Consider the following 22,720-nt stretch of genomic DNA (forward strand, 5'->3'; position numbering starts at 1 on the left):
TGACCACTTTCATTTTTTTCTAATTGATAGAGAGCTCCTATGTTTAACTAAACTTTGTATTGGTTATTGTCATAAATAGGACTAAATCAGTCAAAAGCTGTGACTTATTTTAGCTTATATTAATGACCTAAATGATTTTGTAGCAGAAATGTCTTGAATAATGGACCCATGTTGCATAAAACTCAACCCAAAACCATTTAAAAGTCCTGATGCGTAGTAGAACCTATAACGAATTCTCTAGCTGTAGGAGTTTTACAATTCTTTTTTTTTCTATGCAAATAGTTTCCGCGTTTACCTTCAAGTAAAACATTGTATTAGTTATTGATATCAATTACAGCTCCCTTACATCTACTGTTCTGATAGCACAGGCACTTTTAAAGATAACACCAACAAATGTAGAGAAGGGCGATTCAATACGCGCATACGTGAGTTATTTCAAAATTCGCTTTCAACAATCAACACGACCGTGGACCGTTCGTCAATTCGGCAATGTTCAATTTGGTGGGGAAGGGTACTTGGGGTCGCTATACTACGTTATACGGTTTTACCCGAAGAAAAGGCAAAAGCGACAATAATCTGGTGTTTGCTTTCACAAATCTGAGCAAATAAAACCAGCAGTCAGATAATTAGATTTTCAAAAACGCAACATAGATCGAAACGTTCATAGTTTTCGACGATGCTCGTGTTGAGCCTACTGTTTACGGCGTTGATACTGCCGCATCGCGACGCCGACGGTCAGCGGTTCGACGTCGCGACGTTGGGCGACCTCAACCTCGACTGGCTAGGGAACTTTAGCCTGCCGATTTTAAACTTTACAGTGGCGTGTGAATCCCTAGAAACGGCCAACGTGACTTTTGCGTGTCGGCAGCAATTAAAAATCGTGTGCGACAATGACACTGTCATGGCGAGAAGTAAGTGGGAGGTGGTTTGTGAATAAAATTTACGGCTTGAGTAATTTTTTCTGACAACTATTTAAAAAAACTGAAACTGAAATACGGAAACCTTTTTTGGGTGATGTTCTACCTCTGCGCAGATGTTAATTAATTCTTAGCTTACCTACTCGTCTCAATTGTCGGTTTCTAAATAAACCCACCATATAGTGCTCGACTCGTGGTCCAAATTCCCGTACCCAGGGGCTCTGATTGCCACCAGACTCGATTACGGAAACTTTGACGAGTGCATCGAATTGGATCACAGCGAGAACGGAGTCAGGGTACTCGGAAAACATTGTACAGGAGGCCTCCTTTTACCGACGACGCCCCTTAACGACTCAAACTTTCTAGAGGTACGTGAAACCTTGTCCAGAGTAGCTTCACTAACCAAATTTTCTACGATAGAAAGCTTTCAAGCTATCGACGTGCACTCCAGACGCCTGCGACACGGACGATCTCTTCAATCTTCTCAACGTCCCGTTGTTTAACCAACTCGTGTGCAACACCAAAGAGAGCTGGAAATCTCTAGGCTGGGACGACATTGCGGTCATGTAAGTACGTCCTAAATTAGCATATCCTCGTATCCGAAGCCGTTTTACAGCACATTCCTCCTGCTGATCGTAACTGTCATGGCGGTGTCCACCTGCTACGACTTGTACTGGTACTTCACCGAGCAGAGTAAGTTGTAATAATTTTTGCACATCCGGGTCATCCTGACGTACGCTGTTTCAGAATGCCCTCGACCTATTCTATCCGCTTTCTCCGTGTATCGTAACGGGAGGAAGCTCCTACAGACTACAAAGGCAGGCACCAAAGACCAGATCATGGCATTCCACGGCATCAAAGTGATTAGTATCATGTGGATCATGTCGGGACACGCTTTTGCCTCGTTTGATTTCTTGTCCATTTCATTCCACGACTACGCTCGTGATGTAAGGAGGATTTCGATAAATCGCACAGAATCTAAAGCGGGCGCTTTCTTGCAGTGGGAATGGTCGAGGAGATCTTTTTACATCACCACCGGTCATCTAGCTGTAGACACTTTCTTTTTCGTATCCGGATTCCTTTTCGCATACCAGTATCTCAAGCAAGAACCCAAACCACTCGCCGCTCACCTCAAACAAGTACCGTATCTTTACTTCCATAGATATATTAGGTAAGCGTTTAGATAAGAATTTTAAAGTGTGTTTCATGTTTCGCGAGGCCAAGAATTTGGATTTTATTGTATTTAATGTAAATATTTTATCTATTTGCGTTGAAAATGATTTTTTTAGGATAACCCCGGCCCTCGCGGTCGCTTTCTTTACGTACAACACCGTTTTCGAACACATGGCCAATGGCCCTATCTACGCAGAGGGCGTGCGCGAAATCACAGAGCCGTGTAAAAAGTACTGGTGGTCTTTTTTTCTCTACGTTCAAAACTACGTCAACTACAAGGAGATCGTAAGCTCCAGTCGCGATAACTCTTTCGATGACTCTATGTCTCAATGTTGCAGTGCTTAGTGCAAACTTGGTACCTCTCGGTTGACATGCAGCTATTTCTGATCGCCCCACTCGTTATGATCCCTGTATCCCTACTGGTGAGACGTTACTACGGACGCGTAATCATCCAGCTGCTTCTTTTGAACATCGCGTTTACAGTCGGTCCGATCGCTTTAAAAATGGCTCTGGGGGTGTTTGAAAAGTGACTTCACGCACACCAGGAAAAAGTTTCGCTCTCACTTTACTCAAACATTTTTAGCGAGTACGAGACTCACGGCAGACTTAACGTCTATTTCATCGGGGTGATGCTGGCAGTGTTCATGAAGGAGAAGTGCGACGCCAAGTTTAAATTCTCGAGGGTAAGCAGCGACGAATACCAGGTGACCACGAGCTCGCGATTCCGTGTTGCAGACCGCGAATTTTTGCATCTGGCTCGTCGTCCTTCTCCTTATGATGATCTGTGTGCTGTCCTTCAAGGAAACCCAACTGGTGATGCACTTTAACCGAGACCTTTCCGTTCTGGTATACCACATCCTGCTGAGGGCGGTATGGAGCGTCTGCCTGTGCTGGGTAGTGTACTCGTCGCACAAAGGGCACGGAGGTAAAAAGAAAACGGACGTTGGTGCCTCGCATCGTTACAGACGAAACCGCTTTTTCTAGGCATCGCCAATTGGTTTTTGACAAGGCCCGTTTTCCAAATTCTGAGTAAACTGACGTATTGCATCTACATTACCCACATATTCGTGCTGTTTTTCATCGCACTGCAGGTCAGGGAACGAGTGACATTTAGCGTGTTCTTGGGAGTGAGAGTGGCGCCATCTTCCGAGCGACATGTTCAAACAAATCATTTTTTAGGTGCTGCTGTGGACCAGCAGTTTTTGCTTTTCGGTACTGGTGGCCGCCTTTTGGAGCTTGGCTTTCGAGTCGCCCCTCATTGTTATCGAGAAGTACGCGTTTGGGCATCGAACCACAAACTAGGAAATTTCAATGGCCGCGGCTGTGATAAAACGATTGGAATAAATAAAAGATTTGATAAGGAAAATCGGCGAGTATTGAAAATGATTGCGACAACTTAAAAGGCAAGGGTTGATGGATCTGAGAGCGTAATTTTAAGCGAAACGCGGAACTAAAATCGACTTACTTGTTTAAGTAAAACTGTTTAGGCCTGAAATTTCATTAATAAATTATGTTTATCGGAGCTTGCTTAATTTTTTTCCAACTCCTATTTTTGAAAATTTATTACGTATAATCGTAAGGATTCTAAATTAACGAGTGCAAAGAGAAAAACTGACCAAAAGTTGCCATACTTTATAATTATGATATAATATTTTTGCTGCTTTTTTATCATAAAAAAACATGGTTACTAATGGCGTCTAATACTTTTCTGAACAAATTTTAAGTAGCAAAGTAATAAAATATCCGGTTTGCAAGACACAGGGAGTCGTAGTTTCTTTTTTAAATATTGCATCACATTTTGTATATCCACAAAACAAACAAATGAAAATACTCACTAAAACCCTTAAGTTGTGCTTGATCACATATCATAAATTTACCCTGCCACAAATTGCAGAAAGTGACGTTAACAAATGTTTGAAGGAATTGCTACATAATTTATATAAAATACAAAGTCTAACCTACATAATATCAAGATTTTAAAAACAAATATTACTTTAAATTTGATATTGAAAACAAGCAAATCTTACATGTAATTATTAATCTTTTTATTTTGGATATTTTCCCCTTTTTCGTTATTTATTCTTGTTTTTTTCCTCATATTTCGTTTACTTTTTGTTCTTTAGGCATTTATATTTATGAAGTTGTTTATTGCTTCGAGGCTTACAGTTTTTTAAAAGCATTGAAATGAAATGAAATCTTCATCATAGGAAATTATAAAAATGGGCCTGCAAAAATGTGTAAGATCTTTGGTCTATTAGTTTTTAACACTTATTTGTTATTACAGAATGGTCACTGATATGTTTTCTTGGTCCAAATAATTTATGTATAGAATGATTAATAACGGATCACTAGGGAACACCATAGGAAGTGTTTTTTTTTTTAACTATAAGTATTATTAATTTTTGTTTTCTGCATTCTTTCCATAAGATAGCTTTCAAATAGTTTCCAAAGTATTCCGCGTACGCCAGAGTCCTGCAACATCAGTTTATGATCAACTGTGTCAAAGGCCTTGGAAAGATCGACAAAACAATGAGCTGTAAAATTGTGAAATTAAAGAGGCTATTGTGTTTTCTGTAGACTTACTTTGCCGGAATCTATATTGATTTTTATTTAATATTTTGTTTCCTCTAGGAACTGGACTCTTTAAGAACCTTCCCAAAAATGTTTGCTATTTTACTTATAAGTGATACTGATAGGTTTTTGTCATTTTTTTTACATTGTGGTATTACAATAGAAATCTTGAATTATTCAGGACAGTATTACGTATATATTAAGTAAAATAATGGTTTACTAATTTTGTGAGCAATCGGTTGTAGTGTTTGCGTTCTGATGTTATCAAAACGTGGTGATTTTTTGGATGGTTTTTTAAAATATAATTTTGCCGGTATTGTGAAAAATTTGGCAGCGTCATTTGGAGAAGCATTTAGAACAACATAATTGAATTAGTACGTAGAGTATGTATTAGGTAGCTATAGATTACAGAGCGGTAAATATAAGAAGATAATTCAACGTACCATAAAAGTAAAATTTTCGGATGGTTTTTACTTTATTTAATTTTTTTCAAATTTACCTAACTGCAACTTACTTACTAGTGCATCAAAATTGTCATGTTGCTAGAATATTAAAAGGTATTTAACATGAACGGAACACATCGGAAGGAGTGAAGAAAATGAAAGTGCATACTCTACGTTTTCGACGGCTAATGGCCGTTTTCGAAACATTTTCGCAAAATACATTTACATTCACAAACCAGACATCGTAAAATGACACTTACCCTGAATTTAATCCCTCCATAATTTTATATCGACTAGGGGGTGGAAAAGATTATTTTTATATTGAATATAACTCAATCCAACAAAATATTGAATCCGGACAACTAAAGCTATATACTACAAAAGCGTTTGCATTAATCGAACATCTTTCGAGACAAGGTAAATCTTATCACACCCTGTATGGCGAGGCAATATACAATCCTATCGATTGGCAATAAAAGTCCGACATTTTGTCCAACGCGTAATCGCTATTAACAACTCAACCAAGATAACCAGCCCGTCTTAATTTACTGCATCTGTCAAGATGCAGAAAACATTCGGGATTAAGACACGGCATCGTCAACTCATTTCTGCTCGCGTCAACGGTCAAAAAGATGTGGTTCGGGTACCCGTTGATGTTGACGACGTTCATCGTCGCGACCACCGCGAACCTTCCTCAGGATTTCAGCTCGCTAAACATCGGCATCAACCCAAGAGTGATCATCAACAGGTTCATGTGCAGCAACCTCACCCGCATCCTGAACATAACACCAATGTGCAGACAACAACTAGACGTGATTTGTCGCGATTCGGACTCCACCATGAGAAGTAAGTTGTAATCATGCCTTCGACGATATACTCGGCTCATTTATACGATGGGCTAAGAATAATATAAAGCTTCAAATGAGTAAAGAATTATAAAGACATTCCTTCATCCGTAGACTATTAAATATCGTTCAACTCGGACTTCTTCTTAAATTTGTTTCATTTCTGCCAAAATGTTGATTCAGTGGCGGACGCCTGGACGTCATTTCCATATACGGGAATGTTCGCGAGTACAAGAATAGATTTGGGCACCTTTGATCAATGCATGGCCGTGGATATCACCAGAAACGGCGTCAGAGTCCTGGGCAAGCACTGCGCGTTAGGTATAGTAATACCCACCACCGACGACGTTTCCGACCCAGTTCTATGGTTCGAGGTGAGACCATCGTCACATTCCTCCAGGAGTGATGGATAGAACGAAGCTATCCGTCACTCCTGGAATATTGATAATGTTAAGTAACCATTAACCATAACTTGTAGAGCGCGTTCAAGCTTTCCTATTGCGTGCCCGACCAGTGCATCGTACATGACGTGACGAGGTTCTTGCCGCTCGTGCCAACCGAGTTGATCAACGACGAAGCGTGCGTGACCAAAGAGAGCGGTAAAGAACTCGATTCCGAATCTGTGGTCATTCTGTAAGGCCTCACGCGTAACTGTATTTCCATATATCATTGAATGTTCTTTTTAGCACTATATTTTGCATTGTCATCGGACTCATGTTGGTAGCAACGATTCGCGACTTGGTTCTCTACGCGAAAGGCTCGAGTGAGTTCTTTTTTGCCCGTCCTGTAACAACTATTTGGCATTTTGCAGGCAGTTAGAAAACATTAAACAGATGAATTATCTTTTTCCTGCTACCCCTTAAGAAATAAAGAAAACTTTCTTTGCCCAAAAATGATCATTTTTCTCAGGTTCTAACAGCCTACAACAAACTGCTACGATCATTTTAAATTTTTCTGCTTTTCTGCCACTTTGCTGACTCTCGCTTAAAAGATATAGAAACGTTTATTTAACGAAAATTGATCATTGCATGGAAAATCCTAATCACACTTAATTTTTCGACTTTTACAACCTTGAAAGAAAAATTTAATTATACGCATAATTGTAAATTTGAAAACTTTGGAGACCAATGTATTTCATTTGGTTTTCACCATATTAGAGAGCCGGCGTAGCTTTCTGATGGCCTTCTCCGTATTTACTAATACCCAAAAGCTGTTCCGCACCGCACCGAGCAACACCAGGGAACAAATTCAGTGCTTCCACGGAATGAAAGTGGTCAGCATGATGTGGATAGTGGCGGGTCACGTGGCGGTCGCGTGGGGCGGTGCCGTGGTTACCAACGACGCGGTCGTCAACGATGTAAGCTAAAGATATTACGGTCTTCGACGTGCCCCCCAAGCTCGTCCTTTTTTCAGTGGGTAAACCAGAGATATTCGTTTTACAAGGCCACCGCCCATCTCGCGGTAGACACTTTCTTCTATATATCGGGGTTCCTGCTGGCGTACCAGTACTTCAAAAGCCAAGCCCAGAAACCGGCGATCGTCCAGGTGCAGTCCCTGCCCGTGCTGATATTCAATCGATATTTAAGGTAAACCTTGACGATGAATCCCGGCAGTACCACATGCTTTATAACGTTCGCAGACTCACGCCAGGCTTACTGATGATCTACCTCTACCTCATCGGACTGGCTCGATACGTCGGAAGCGGTCCTGTTCACAAGCCGATTTTCGAGCAACTACGACAGCCTTGCATAGACAACTGGTGGACGGTGTTCCTCTACATCCAGAACTACTACAATCCCACGTATATGGTGAGCTTCAAGCTCAGAAAATCATATTATCTATCACTTATATTTCAGTGCATGACCAGTCTGTGGTACGTATCGGCCGACATGCAGCTTTTTGTGTTCGCACCGCTGGTCATGATCCCTATCGCCGTGCAATGGAAAAAAAGCTTCAACATGGCGTTGATCGAACTGCTCGTCCTTAATCTGGTCTTCATGGGTCTGCCGATTTTCACGAAATTGATGTTCAAAGAATTCGATCCGTACGCATTAATTCCCCTAATTAATGGCCAATTAGAATATCTAAGTTAATGCTTGCTTAAACGCTACTAATGACTGCTAAGTCATGGTTGATCATAAATAATTACCAAAATTACACTATACTAATTACTACCAGTTGTATCAAATTAATGCTTGATTTAAAAAATTTTACCTTTTACAATTTTAGCTATTAACACTTCAGCTTAATTGTAACTAATTGATGTTTTATAAATTTTGGTTACTGCCTAAATACCGTCTATGTTTAACAGTTACTAATTGAAAATTCATTACAACTATTTACACGTAAATAACGTAAATGATAGGTAAAGTATATTTTAGAATTAAAGTTTGCGATTTTAGCCACGAGTTTGACATGTTGCACACAACACTTTTTCTATAACTATGTTTTTGGGGTACATGTTTACAAAACATCACGAATAAATTCACTGAGTAACTCGTGATGTGATCGTCAGAATTGACAAACGTCAAAATACCATCTGTGGTTAAAATTTGGAGAAAACATTCTATCGCTCTCAAACCCGTCGCTAAAGTAACGGAAATGTCGCCGTTAATAAGAAAAAATATTAAATATATATTTCGATCAATTCCTATTGGTAAATTGATTGATTTTTGGTCAATATATGAAGAGCTGAATAATTTCTTATCACCACCAGATTCATTTACTACGTATTGACTGTTTATTGACCGCAGGACGTTTGTCGAGTTCGACTCACACTCCCGACTCATTGACTACTTCATCGGGTTCACCTGCGGCTTCTACATGCGTCAGAACAAGGACCGTTCCTTTCGATTCGGCCAGGTAAAACCTAATTAGACCAAAGGTTTCACGAGACCGAATTACGCTTCGCTTTAGGCCGCGACAGTCTGCTTCTGGATAGTCAGCCTCGGTGGCATGCTGGGCACAATGTTGGTCCTCCACGAGATCAACACGTACCACGGGTACACCGCCAAGGCATTGTGTTACAGCTTTATGAGGCCGGTCTGGTGCCTCGCCCTCTCTTGGATCGTTTACGCCTGCGTCAACGGACGGGGCGGAGCGATCAATTCGATTCTGTCCAACGGGATGATGCAAATCCTCGGCAAAATCACATTCTCGATCTACCTGGTCCACGCGAACGTCATCTACGTGTGGGGCGTGACGACGAGGACGAGTCGCTACTTCAGCGACCTCGAGATGGTACTCTTCGAAAATCACATGTCCTCGACCTTGTTTATTTTTTTTTCTAATTTAGTTTTACACCTCCTGCGGAATTTTCATCGTTTCGTGCGTGGTCGGACTGTTCTGGACGCTAGCGTTCGAGTCGCCGGTCATAGTGCTGACGGGTATAATGATGGGGCATGGCGGCACCTCCACGAAACCAGCAGTGGTGGTCAAGTCAACAGAAAAAACGGTACCGATCGAGAACTCGTGAACCGCGTCAACGTACGTCGCAGAATCTCCCGGAAAAATTTGGATTCCGACCTCGACTGTATTATACCTATACGATAATAAATTTTATGTTATCGACGACTTGCGCTTATCATTCAACCTGACGTTTTTCCTGATACACCTCGGAGTTTTAGCAATTATCCGCACGGGTCAAATAATACCTGTCCAGTATCGATTCTTTAATTTCTGATTTTTCACGTAGGTCTGGAATTATAAATTATTGATATCTACAGAATTAAACTTTTTGACAGATGTTTTTATTTTGAAAACTGATTTTATATAAATTTGGTAGGCTGACTTCAAAAATTCTATGCATTTATTTGTATCATGCAAGGTTTTTCTGCAAATATTAAAAGAAAAAAAAACGATATTTCTAAAACATTTTTTTCATTCAGTAAAAAAATGTAATCCTGGTTAAAAAATAAAATTTACTCCGACTTTTTTGAGTGAAATCTTCTTCATTTTTGGCAGAAGGGTGCGTTGTCTGGGCATTCAGCTGTGTGTTTTTAAGGGCATATCCCGTTTTAACATCCAGCAGTAGTCCGCGATCATCGTTATGTTCCAGCTGCCTTAGTATCGCCGTGCCGTTCCATTTCCTTGTTCCCTGTTAGGTCAAGGTCAAGTGTGAAAACAAGAAATGCTCTTTCATACCCATATTGCAACCTAGACGATGAAAGTGTTGTAACATATTTTTGACAATACTTCAGTAATTTTCGTCCTTCGTCCTTAGAATTCCCAAGAAACTTAATAATTACTTCTTTAAATGAAACCTAGGCGTTTTTCTCGACATTCGTCTTTGTGTTTTGAAAAATCTTATTTTTGTATAATGTTTTTATCTGCGCCCCAACAAAAACACCTACTTTTATCTGCTTGCTTTATCAAGTCAAATTTGATATGAAGAGGAGGCAGTAAAAATTTTTTGGGGTCAACTACAACTCTTAATACATTTTTGCTTGCTACCAGGTGTAAAGCTGGTTCTAGAGGGCCATTCTATTTGAATCCAATGTCTATTGCCCAACTATCCCGCTCACAACTAGGATCATGCACAACACAAAGCATCCACTGATGTTCTTGGTAATTTATTTCCTTCAAAAGAAATCCTAAATTTTCATACGTTTCTTTTGAATGTACTGATCGTGCAAAGAAACGCCTTTCAAACTACGCTTCCTTGAGTCAATGAACAGGCACCATTCTTCTTTTATATACGGCACATTAAAAGCTATAAAAGCTTGATGTGACACCAGGTGGATGCATCCTTTGGAAGAAGCAAATCTCTAATTAAATAATTTAATTCGCTTTGGTTAAACACCTCGCGCTCTCTGCAATTTAGTGTGAAATCTGAGTGAAAAGGGTCCCCAAAAATATACAAATACGCAAAGAGCTTTCACACATCAAAATCACTGTGTATTTATTTGTCGATGATTATCAAATTAATTGTTCAATGCTCTCTTTAATTTAATTAATCAATAAAGGGTAATTCGTCATTAGCAATTTGGGAAATATTAAATTATTTTATCATCTTTGTTATACCTACTATTAAATACATATTTTAAATAAATTGTCTCCATTTCATTGAATCAGATCCAATTTATTATAATTTCAACCTCTATTTATTGCTCACATTATTTTGATTCATCGACTAGTTAGGCAGGCAATTGGAAATTAAATGAGAGGAGAATGGGAAACAGTGATAATAAAATAAGTTATCGACTAATAAATATGACGTAATAGCTATATATTGGGAAATAATAAACCATTGATTATAACGAATTGATGATTCATTATAATTATTTTAAAAAAATCAATTAAACCAAATCAAAATCTAAATTTTTAATAGGCCTACAGTAGTTATAAATCAATTTAAAAACTATTTACTTTAGTTGTACCAACCAAATTGCCTTATTTTTTGATATTGTTTTTCTTTACTGGTACATATACATATTTATATTGAATTAAATTTAATTATCTAAAAATAATTGCATGTATAATAAAAATAAAATGCAATACATTTCCAACTACGATTTTCCACCTGCGGGCAAAAAGTAAATATATAAAATACATATAATTACGGACAATTCCCATAGTAAAAAACACCCGCTCTAATGTGTGCTGCTTGTAATTTGACTCCGTCTAATTTAAACAGACACGGGAATCGCGTTTCATTTCCCTCATTCATTATATTTTTTACATTTTTCTGTCTGCTTACCCGCTGCTACGGAACCACGCAGTCACGACATTTTGAAACATTTTTGAAATATCACACGCACTCGGGACGGACGGACTTTAGAGACAACGGATTAACTTTTCATGTGAGCCTGTCAAGTTTCCGGGAACATTGTCGATGACAAATTACTTATTAAGACCGCAATAAAAATATTGTCTAGGGCTCGGGCGATTCATTTCGATCGCGAATCGTATGACGGAATGGCGACGACGAAGCTGCTCGCGTTTTTCGCCCTCCTGAAATGGTGCTCGGCACTAGAATACGGCGAAGTGCAAATCAACCCCAATGTCGTCGCTTCTTCCTATATGTGCGGCAACCTAACGTCGATCTCGAACATATCTCTCGCATGCAGAAGTCAACTGGACGTACTCTGCGGCGACCCAGACTTAACCCTCCGACGTGAGTAGAGTTCTCCAAACGATATACCGTTTATACAACCTTATATAATAAGTTTAAAACAAGCACAGCACAAGCTAAGGTGTATTTACGATGTTAGCCGACAAGAACTGTGCCGTGCGGACTGTTCTATTTTGAGAGTATTGAAATATTCTTTGATTAAACTGTTATATTAATTCATATTAGTGTGCCTTTTATAAATCTTCCTAAAACAGTCTAGTTGAATTTGCCCTTTAGTTTTCCTATATTAAAAACACATTAGAAAGCTTACTTAAACTGATTTCCAATTCCCAAAATCTTATGTAGATAATTGATAATTAATGGATGTTTTGGTTGATTTGAGGAGGATGGTGAAATCGGAGTATGCTGTTAATTTTATGGAACAGTTATTTTCCTAGCCGTCAAGCTTTGGAGTAATTTCTATTCCGTCTTGGTTTGTAATTAGTATTTACCAACTTACTTTTATTCAATTGTTTTTCAAGACCCAATGTGCCATTAATAATAATCGAGGAATCTTACCGATAAAACTCTACACAAATACGTCAGTTTTCGGCATTTCAATGCACCAAGTACCGCAGTACGGTTCTGGACGGCATTGTGGAATTGCGAATCTATTTATTGAGGTCTCCAAAGAAAAACTCAAACGAGGTAGTCCTGCAGTTAGACCTACATAAAAATTTACCAAAATTAAATAACGGATTAAGTCGTAAAAACGGTATATCGCTTGGAAAACTCTAACAACAACGGGGTGATCCGGATCCACGTCGCAAACGTGTCGTTTGTATTTTACAGTGGCGGACGCGTGGTCGTCCTTCCCTTACACGGGAATGCTAGTTAGCACTAGGATCGAGCTTGGCACATATGACGAATGCATCGGCGTCGATGCCGACCAAAATGGCGTTAGGGTATTGGGCAAACACTGCGCAGCAGGAATACTGCTACCGACCACGACAGATCCTGGGGATTTCGTAGATGTAAGTCGTTACGACTTTGCGTTAGATCAAAATTAAATTTTTAACTGTAGAAGGCGTTCAAACTGTCGTACTGCGTCCCAGATCAGTGCACAGTGCGTGACGTGGGACGGATGTTGCCCTTTATTCCAGAGGAACTAATCAACGACCAGTACTGCAGGACCAAGGATAGCAACAAAGACTGGACTGCTAGTTCGATCGTGATTTTGTAAGTATGGTGGGTCTCAAAGTATGTGGTCTTAGCATTTAACGAACTAAGTAATTACGACTTTCATACCTATTGTTACTGGGTAAACTCAACAAAAAAGAATTTATTTATAGGTAAGGGGCTACTCTGGTAGATGTCGATCACGCGACTGCTGATATCAGTGGCAGTGTTAAATAACGGTTTTACCATGTGTTTCGAAAAACCTATATCAATAATTGTCATTAAATACAAAAAAAACTGCAAAGAAGCTTTAAAAGAATGCTTACTTACAAAAATGCCTCCACATATTTGTGCATGCGTGGAACCAAATAAAATTAAATATATGAGCACAGCTAGATGCTTAAATTTCGAGTGTAATTTATTAAGGATATAATTAATAATATACCTGAGAGTTGAGAGTTGGAAAAATGCAGTACAACATATTTTAAAAATTGCAGATCCTTATATTTGCACACAAAATAACGTTATTACTTTTAATTTATATCTTTTTCAAGCACCTTAAAAGTTAGTCTCTATCCTAGAATGCCGTCTCGTCTGGTCAGGCGTTTTATTTATAATAATAATTATAACTGCCGTCAAAAGATAAGCCGATATACTTTAATACAAACCAAACAGGATTTGGCGAAATTTTTGTCGATCTAACCCAATAATATCTGGTCTATCAGGGATAACCGACGCTTATAACTTTCAGAACTGCATTTTGCATCGTCGCAGCCGTCATGGTGGCCTCCACTGCGTACGACATCGCCCTCTACGCCAAAGACACGAGTAAGAGCATCTATGAGGATACCTACAAAGTCAAAATCGTTCTTTTTTCTCCTTAGAAAACAAGTACCCGGCACTGACTGCATTTTCCGTATTCACAAACGGACGAAAGTTGTTCCACACCAGCAGCATGGCGTCCAAAGAGCAGATCCACTGCTTCCACGGACTGAAATTTATCAGCATGATGTGGATAGTGGCAGGACATGCTGCGGTCGGATGGGATAGCCTGCCGATGGTCAATGACGCGAGAGTCAAAGGGGTACGTGTAAAAACACGTCTGTCACGAACCTAATTTGCTCAATTCCTCGTAAAAAAATTAAAGAAACTCTTCGTTTATGGCTCAATTTAGAAAAATGATTCTGAGCTTTGATATTCATAATGTTCTTTTTCTTATCCAGTGGCTAACGGAGAGGTACACGGTCTACCTGGCAACCGCGCACCTGGGGGTCGACACGTTCTTCTACATATCCGGATTTCTGCTCGCCTACCAATACTTCAAAAAGGAAGCTCAGAAACCGGCATCGGTCCAAATAAAATCGCTGCCCTCCCTTATTTTACACCGGTACCTCAGGTACAAAAAAAAAACAATCAAAAACCTAACCAAACTAACCCGTACCGTGCACCGTTTCAGGCTGACACCGAGCTTGCTGATGCTCTATCTCTACTTCATAGGGCTTGCTGGGTTCGTATCTGACGGACCCCTTTACCAAACGATAACCGCCAGCCTCAGGCAACCTTGCCTCGACAACTGGTACGCAGTATTCCTTTACATCCAGAATTACCACAACCCAAGGTCTCTAGTAAGTTAAGACGCCGTGACTACCCAGGTGGTAAAGGCCTCTCAAAAACATCATTTTCAAATCATTGTAAAGACAATGATTTGAAAATGATGATAGAGGTCCAAAAAATACGTCTTATTGACGGTAGAAAAATTTCCGTCCAATCATTTGCAGTGCATGACCAGTTTGTGGTACCTTTCCGCGGACATGCAGCTCTTCCTGGTGGCGCCGCTAGTGATGATTCCGATTGCGATACAGTTAAAGAGGAGCTTCAAACTGGCGATGATCGAACTACTCGTTCTGAACCTGCTTTTTGCGGCGTTGCCGATTTTCACCAAGCTGGCGTTCAGCAATTTTGATCCGTAAGCGTCAACACTACGTAAAGCGAAAGGGCTGAATCCTAGACTTTTTTTTTACAGTAATTTCGACGAATTTGATGCCCATTCGAGGCTGACCGACTATTTCCTCGGTTTTATGTTCGGATTTTACGTTCGGCAGCAGAGAGACCGACCGTATCCATTCAGTGGGGTTCGTACACTATATAGTGTAAAAATGCGGTTAATCGTGACTTTTCAGTTATTTTTTCAACATTATTTTTGGTATACATACAAAATACGGAGGTTTTTAAAAAAATTTCTGGTAAAACACACACACTATAAAAAATTATCTTTTCTATTGGTAGGTACAATTTTTGGAGTGTGTCAGATATAAGCATAAGAAAACCAATAGAGTTGCAGGATCTCTTGTGGACTCGGACACCCTGTACAATTTTTTTAGTTATATATGGCCATTGGGTAACGACACCTTCCAAAAAAAACACGTTATTTTCTATGTATTATCTTTAATATTTCCAGAAAACAACAATTAACAATATGCGCGGTTCCTACCTTATTGTCAGTATCGGCGCATGGGAAAAGAACTTTCCCATGCAAGGTTATCAATGTTATCTGATATTACGATTAGGCACTCGAAGCGTACATGCCGCATACTCAAAGAGTTATATTATCGAAGTACACTTCCAGATTGTCACCGTCTTGCTTTGGGCCCTGTGCCTCGTGGGAATGTTCGGTACGATGCTGGTCCTCCACGAGATTAACATCTACCACGATTACACAGCCAAGGCGCTCTGCTATAGTCTCATGAGGCCCGTATGGTGCATGGGCCTCTCGTGGATCGTCTACGCGTGTATCCACGAAAAAGGAGGTAAAAAATACACGACAATGGAATATAAAAATAAAATCACCTTCAGACAATATCAACGTCTATAGTCCAAAACATCTCAAAGTCTAAATGCTAAAATTGAAACTGAAAAAAATACCAACGGCATTCAAGTGATACTTTTAACTGTTTTGCGCGACCATGATGGTCCTACTGGGCCGGACCAAGTTGCAAAATCGGAATTCACTAATCAAATTGTATCATACGAACTAGTAACCACCTTGTACACGTTCAAGGGGCAATCAGCTCGATCCTATCCAACAGCGTGACTCAGGTGGGAGGAAAACTCACTTACTCCATCTACCTGACCCACGGCAACATCATCTACTTGTGGGTGATGTCGACGAGGACGAGTCGCTACTTCAGTGACCTCGAAATGGTACCGCTGATTTACACGTGCATTTTACAACGCTAACGTGTTTTCTGTGATAGTTTTACGCATTCTGCGGCATATTCGCCACGTCTTGCGTGGTCGCCCTCGTCTGGAGCTTGGCATTCGAGTCGCCGATCATTATACTGACCAAGATGCTGACCGGGGGTGCGGGTAAAAGGGTTCCGACGGTTGCCGCGTACCAGAAACACCCTGAGAAGTACATCCCACGCGGGGAGTAAAAAAATCTTCGCAAAATCGCGTCGCAGAATCTCGCGTACCAATAAAGACGTTTGGACACTTTGCGATTGTTTTTTTTTTAATGTAGGCGTAGGTGTCCACACAATAGTGCGTAGGATGTCCAACATAATAAAAATGAAGAAACGTGCGACCTAACCAAACATTTTAAAGAGAAGATTTGGGAGCCATCGTATACATGGTCTCCATCTTGTCGGCTAGGACCGAAGGTTCTCAACGACCTTTACTGCATTGAAATCGGATATTTCGGGGTCTGCTCGTGTATGGCGGCCTTTAACGTTTGCAAATATAGATTAAACGGGAAATCGATGAGTCAAGACACCATCATTATCGTTCTCCTATTAATTTCGTTGTAATCACGTCACTTACCACTCGAAAAGGTTTTATCAAATTGATTTACCCGAGCGCACCTGCAGATCGCCATGGACCAAATTTTAGTAGTTCGACGGTGGAATGATGGCGACGACGATGGGTCGTCTCCTAAGATTCCTCTTGTTCATGACGGCGGCATCGAGATTCAGAGTCAACGCCGAAGAAATCGCTCGGTTTGACAGCACTTTGAGTAAAATATGCGAGAACTTCGTCCATGCCTCCGGAGTGAACAATGAATGTACTAGCCAGCTGAAGGAAGTGTGCAACGACCAAGGGCTCTTCTTAAAGAGTAAGTCATTGTTGTATGATGTGGTTAAGACGAGTAAAGAAGTCATGACGGAAGGAAGTGTCCGACACTGATGATGGACAAAGAATAAAAAGCACCTAACTAGAAATGCGCAAAACAGAGATTGCTATAATTTATAAGCAAAACTTATCAAATATCACGATCTAGAATAATTTCAAAAAAAGATAATGATCAAGCAAGGACGATTTATTTGTTGTTTAAATATAGATATGATTCAATTTAAATTAAATTTTCTTTCTTTTTTTTTTCGCATCAGTAGGAATAGTAGACCTTGGAAAAATTCCGAATCAATTTTTGAATTAGCGAATAATCTACCAAAATACTTCGCAGTGTTCCTATCATAATTCGTAACATTATTGCTTTCCATAGAGTTATTAGATAATATAGTGGCCCTACTACGGCAAAAACTGACACGCCGCAGGCGGTATTGTTTATTTGCGTAGAGAAGAAAATGATTTTCCGCGCATGCCTCTATGTGTCACCCACTAAACTGTACTTTCTGCCATTTTCTTTCTAAACAGCGATCTCTACTTAACTCGTTTTCGATTAGTTGAATACCGCAAAGTCATTGGTTAAAAACGATGTTTTAAATCTCGCGCATGCGCATGTTGAATAGACTTGCTCAGAATTTTTTTTCAAAGTTTCTTCATAACGTGCTGTATTCTCTCCTTAAAGTTCAAAAACCGCTTTTAAAGGAGTCAATTTTTAAATATACAGCCCCGGCGTCTCATATCTTCTAACCGACATTCTTGGAGAAACGTAATTAATTATTAATTACGCTAGTTGCCTTCCCTTTGTGTCGACAGGCACAGAAAACCTTTTCGCGAGTGCGTAGAACAACGCTATCTGGAAATGGGGTGTCATCGACGCGATCTATTTTCAGTGGCGGACGCTTGGTCGAAAATTCCGTATACTGGTATGCTGTACCAGGCGCCCATGGACATGGGAACTTACGACGAATGCGTCGCTATCGATTACCAGAGCGCTGGAGGTGTCAGATTGCTGGGAAAACACTGCGCGATGGGCCTCCAAGTTCCGATCAGCGTTGCAAACTACTCGGTCGATGTAAGCATCCCAAAGGTTTTTCTCTACGAAAATGCGCTTCGTATAATCAAAATTTGATGTTCGTTTAATCTATATGTGTATGTAAATCGATCTTAACTCGTGCGTTTGGCAGGTAGCTTTGGCATACTGCGTGCCGGACCAATGCGCAAAATCCGACGTTGCCAAACTGTTGGGACTCGAAGGCGACGCGTCGGCACTCGTAAACGATATGTACTGTACTACAAAAGAGTACGGGGCGCGCCTCGAAGGACCAGGAATTGCGATTTTGTAAGATAAACGACGTATTAACGAACATTCGTCTTATGTGTTGCGTTTCAGAATGTTTGTAGCAATAATCGTCGGGTTTATGATCATCTCCACGGTCTACGACGTCTATTTGTACACTCACGACATGAGTTAGTTCTTGTTACTAATAATGATTAAGATTAAATTAAAACTATCCCGCTTATAGAAACTAAACACCCACTACTGACCGCTTTCTCCGTTTTCTCCAACGGCAGGAAATTGCTCCAGACTTCGAGCGGATCGAAAGACCAAATCCTCGCGTTCCACGGTATCAAGTTTATCAGCATGATATGGGTCGTAGCGGGCCATAACGGCGTCGCATGGTCCATGATGCCGATTTACAACATCGAATTTGCCGCTGATGTAAGCTTCGAAAACCACATTTGTGGTGCCATGCGAAATCCATACTTATCGTTTACTTATGAATAATAAAGAAGTGAGACATATACGTACAAGGCAAAAGAATGTAAACAATTACATAGCTACAATGGAGGACCTGGCTATGCCGATAATACAAGTACATAAACAACTATAAACAAAAATTGAGGTTTTAAAATCTCGGTTTTAACCACCAAAATGATGAGGTATTTTTACTACAGTTTTTTATCAAAATATGCCGTTAAATATTCTGGGATAACGCTGTTTAGAAAGAAAAATTCGTACAAGTACAAGTTAGTGCGTTAAATCGTTACCTTCTGTACGAAAATTTTTACCGTAGTAGCTCCAATATATTATCTATATGGTAAAAATTGGTACGCCTCAGGCGGCACTGATATTTTCGTAGAGACGATATTCATTTTCCGCACATGCCTATAAATTACACACATTAACCTGCACTTTGCATACTTCGCTTATTTCAATGAAACATTTAACAAAATCTGGACATATTTAGCGCATGGTCAGAAGATAAGCAGATGGGCTGCGCGATTCTTATTGGCCGATTCGAATTGGCTTATTTCACCTCTTTCTCATCTGAATGAGTCAGTTCAACTATTTTTATCGAACTCTTTATGACAATTAGTTGATTTATATAAGAACGTCTGTTTTTAAATAAATACGGTGAATGTAAATACGGTCCTGTCTGATATAATCGAGTTTCCGATATTTCACGGCCACGCTGCATGAATTTATTGACATTGGCATTGGCACTATTTGTTTCTGGAAATACTAGGCTCTAATCCAAAGCAAACTGGATTTAAGGATTAACAAAATTGGTGGTGTAATAAAATGAATGAAACAAATTGCCGCAGTCGTAATTTTTTTGCAATTCACGACGATATATTTGCAACCAATGCAGTTAAATAATATCAGATTCCTGTGTCTTCGACAGGCTAAAAACATAATCTATATATTTCGTCGTTGATAGTAATGAAATAATAGCGTCTTGCAGTTTTTGAGATGTGTGACATCGATGACCACAACCCTGTTTTCCGATTTATTTTTCAGTATGTGACTGCAAGGTACAGCCAGTACATCCAAACCGGTCACTTGGCGGTTGACACTTTCTTTTACCTGTCCGGATTTCTGCTCGCCTATCTTTACTTCAAGGAGCATGCGACCAAATCGTTGCGCACGCAGATTTTTTCCATCCCCTATCAAATAGTCCACCGTTACTTGAGACTGACACCGGCCATGATAGTCGTCGTATTATATCTGATGTACGTCGCGAAATATCTAGGGTCGGGCCCAGCCAAAGAATACGGGATCGAAGGCCAAGCTCAGTCTTGTAGAGATAACTGGTGGGCAGTGCTGTTGTACATCCAAAACTACCACAACCGCCATGAACTAGTAAGTCCACAACACATTTAAATTCAAATTCATTTACAATCAAATTCGAATTTGAAATAACGGTAAAGCTGACGGCCCTTTTAAAATTGTTGTTTGCTTAATAGTTAGACCTATTGTGGTTCGAACGCAACTTTTGATGGCCGTCAAACTAAGCTAATTGACATAAATTTGAAAGTAAGCGTGTTGCAGTGCATAACTTCTCTATGGTACCTGTCGGTGGATATGCAGCTGTTTCTGGTCGCGCCGGTGATCAGCATCCCGATAGCGATGCAATACAGGAGCCATTTTCGACGGGTCATGATCGAGCTAGGCGTGCTTAACGTCATTTTTACTCTGCTTCCGATATGGACGAAACTACAGTTCAAGGATTACGATCCGTATGTTACTGAGCGCGCATGCGTTCCACATGGCGCTGCGTATCCGTTAACGATATTTCTTGCAGGGGGTTCGAAGAGTTCGATACGCACTCGCGGTTGGTGGTTTATTTCATGGGATTCATGTGGGGCTTGTACATTAGGCACGGGAAACACAATCCTCACATTATCAGCACGGTTAGTATCGACAGCGCTGCGTATTTTGTGGCCGTAATAATGAACAGTTCGGAGGCTATAAATTTTTCCACAGGGAGTTAGTCTGTGCCTTTGGTTTTTGACGCTGGGAACAATGTTCGGCGTCGTGATGATGTTTCAGGAGGCGACCTTGCACTACGATTATACCGCAAGGGCCGTGACAAACAGCCTCTTGCGCCCCACTTGGTCTCTTGGTCTTTGCTGGATAGTATATGCCTGCTTCACAGGGAAAGGCGGTAAGATCATAGAAAAATAACTTATTTTGGTTAGTTGGTAAGAGCGGAAGCTGGTCATGGACCACAGGATAAAATATTTTGCGCATTGCCGCGGTATGTTTCAGGCATTATAAATTGGTTTTTGTCGGCGCCGTTTTTCCAAGTTCTTAGCAAACTGACGTACTGCATGTACTTGACGCACGCACAGGTCGTCAGCAATTGGGCCTACACCACCAGATACAGGCAATATTTCAACGACTGGCTTCTGGTGAGTCGTTCGATTAATCGAATTAGAATTATGATTAAACATAGTTTTCATTACTTTTGAAAGTTGTGAAATTAATTCTGTGACAGCTATAATTGGCGAACTTGTTTTATCACGAAATCATTCAAATCAGTCAAATATATATTTGACTCGTTTAAAGGTCAATCTAATCTCAGAATGGCTTTCGAAAATTCAACAAAAACCATAAGTTATTAGGTGTGCGACAATTGCAAAATTTTCTCCTTGGTTATTTGCAAATAATTTAATATTTCTTTGTTTCACTTCGCAAAATTTTCAAAAATTAACCAACAAACGTCCATTATGAATCTATTTCCACCAGTAACCGTGCACATAAGTGCGGTCAGTACATCAGTTTATAGTATGTACATTATTTTAACAGAGAAATTGTGAAAATCGACCCATTACAGTCCTTCGGAACTATAGAACTGTTGTTTAAAGTAGCCTTTGTTAAGGTTGTAATTAACTCTGATATGGACTTCCGATCCTTCAAAAACGTGGTAAACGAAAACCGAACTTTTGAAAGAAGTCGCAAAAATTCAATTTTTTTCCGCGAAAACGTCACAGGATAGTAAATAAATATAGTGAATCAACCGAATATAATATCTTTGGTGGTGCAACGTGAAAACGAGTCGTGAGACGTAAGCGCGGATGATATACAAAATATATCCGTTTCAGTTCTACTCATGGTGTGGTCATATCGTGGTGACACTACTGGTGTCGCTGTTCTGGACTCTCGCTTTTGAGTCGCCCCTTATCACGGTGGAAAAATACCTGATGGGAGGAAGTAAGTCCTGCTTTCGACAATTTCTGCATCGGTTGCAATTTTTGCTTGCGCTTTTGCAGGATCCAGGACGAAGAAGGCCCCCCACCAACATCCCAAAGTCTGATGAAGTTGTCGAGATTATCATTAATAAAATAAACGTGATTTGTAATTTATTAGATATTATACCTTCCGTTTTTAATTTTTAGAATTAATTTGCTGCCTAACCAAATTGTATTTTTCTACAACATTTGATTTCATTTCTACATTTCTACAACATCAAACATTTGATAAAGACATGGTGTTGTCCTGTAAAAATATATAATTTCGTGAAAATCTGAACTTTTAGTTCTCATTTATTTTGATAAATGCATCTTCATGAAGTAAAAGCCACCTCAGTTCAAATTGTGTTTTTCTACGTCGCTGTGGTAAAAAAAAACAAC

At 39.9% G+C, this 22,720-nt stretch overlaps 2 protein-coding genes across 3 annotated transcripts; both read left to right on the forward strand.

The window, feature by feature from the left end:
• The first annotated feature begins 676 nt into the window (after positions 1–676).
• LOC132705118 (uncharacterized) lies at positions 677–22,699 on the forward strand. Its single transcript, XM_060675552.1, has 47 exons — positions 677–911; positions 1,101–1,285; positions 1,338–1,483; positions 1,534–1,610; positions 1,665–1,864; positions 1,919–2,088; positions 2,207–2,375; positions 2,429–2,616; positions 2,674–2,773; positions 2,826–3,015; positions 3,075–3,217; positions 3,270–3,379; positions 5,667–5,950; positions 6,133–6,323; positions 6,428–6,582; positions 6,636–6,712; positions 7,107–7,306; positions 7,363–7,535; positions 7,589–7,757; positions 7,806–7,993; positions 8,703–8,811; positions 8,866–9,189; positions 9,245–9,423; positions 11,826–12,064; positions 12,854–13,035; positions 13,086–13,240; positions 13,932–14,008; positions 14,065–14,264; positions 14,404–14,576; positions 14,637–14,805; positions 14,959–15,146; positions 15,204–15,312; positions 15,807–15,987; positions 16,239–16,381; positions 16,435–16,563; positions 17,072–17,291; positions 18,193–18,374; positions 18,487–18,641; positions 18,693–18,769; positions 18,826–19,022; positions 20,106–20,447; positions 20,637–20,824; positions 20,890–20,998; positions 21,072–21,252; positions 21,357–21,499; positions 22,193–22,301; positions 22,361–22,699. The coding sequence occupies exons 1-47, from the start codon at positions 677–679 to the stop codon at positions 22,402–22,404; spliced, it is 7,854 nt and encodes a 2,617-aa protein (XP_060531535.1). The 3' UTR covers positions 22,405–22,699.
• LOC132705262 (nose resistant to fluoxetine protein 6-like) lies at positions 11,621–16,675 on the forward strand. 2 transcript variants are annotated; one of them, XM_060675749.1, is made up of 13 exons: positions 11,621–11,750; positions 11,826–12,064; positions 12,854–13,035; positions 13,086–13,240; positions 13,932–14,008; positions 14,065–14,264; positions 14,404–14,576; positions 14,637–14,805; positions 14,959–15,146; positions 15,204–15,312; positions 15,807–15,987; positions 16,239–16,381; positions 16,435–16,675. In XM_060675749.1, coding segments are annotated over exons 1-13 (1,998 nt in total). In that variant the 5' UTR covers positions 11,621–11,748; the 3' UTR covers positions 16,615–16,675. The 2 variants fall into 2 exon arrangements, with proteins under 2 accessions (XP_060531732.1, XP_060531733.1); XM_060675750.1 differs by having other exon boundaries at positions 11,626–12,064.
• Positions 22,700–22,720: the final 21 nt, after the last annotated feature.

Source organism: Cylas formicarius, unplaced genomic scaffold, assembly GCF_029955315.1.
Source record: "Cylas formicarius isolate icCylForm1 unplaced genomic scaffold, icCylForm1.1 PGA_scaffold_7__23_contigs__length_41026272, whole genome shotgun sequence".
Lineage (NCBI taxonomy): Eukaryota > Metazoa > Arthropoda > Insecta > Coleoptera > Brentidae > Cylas > Cylas formicarius.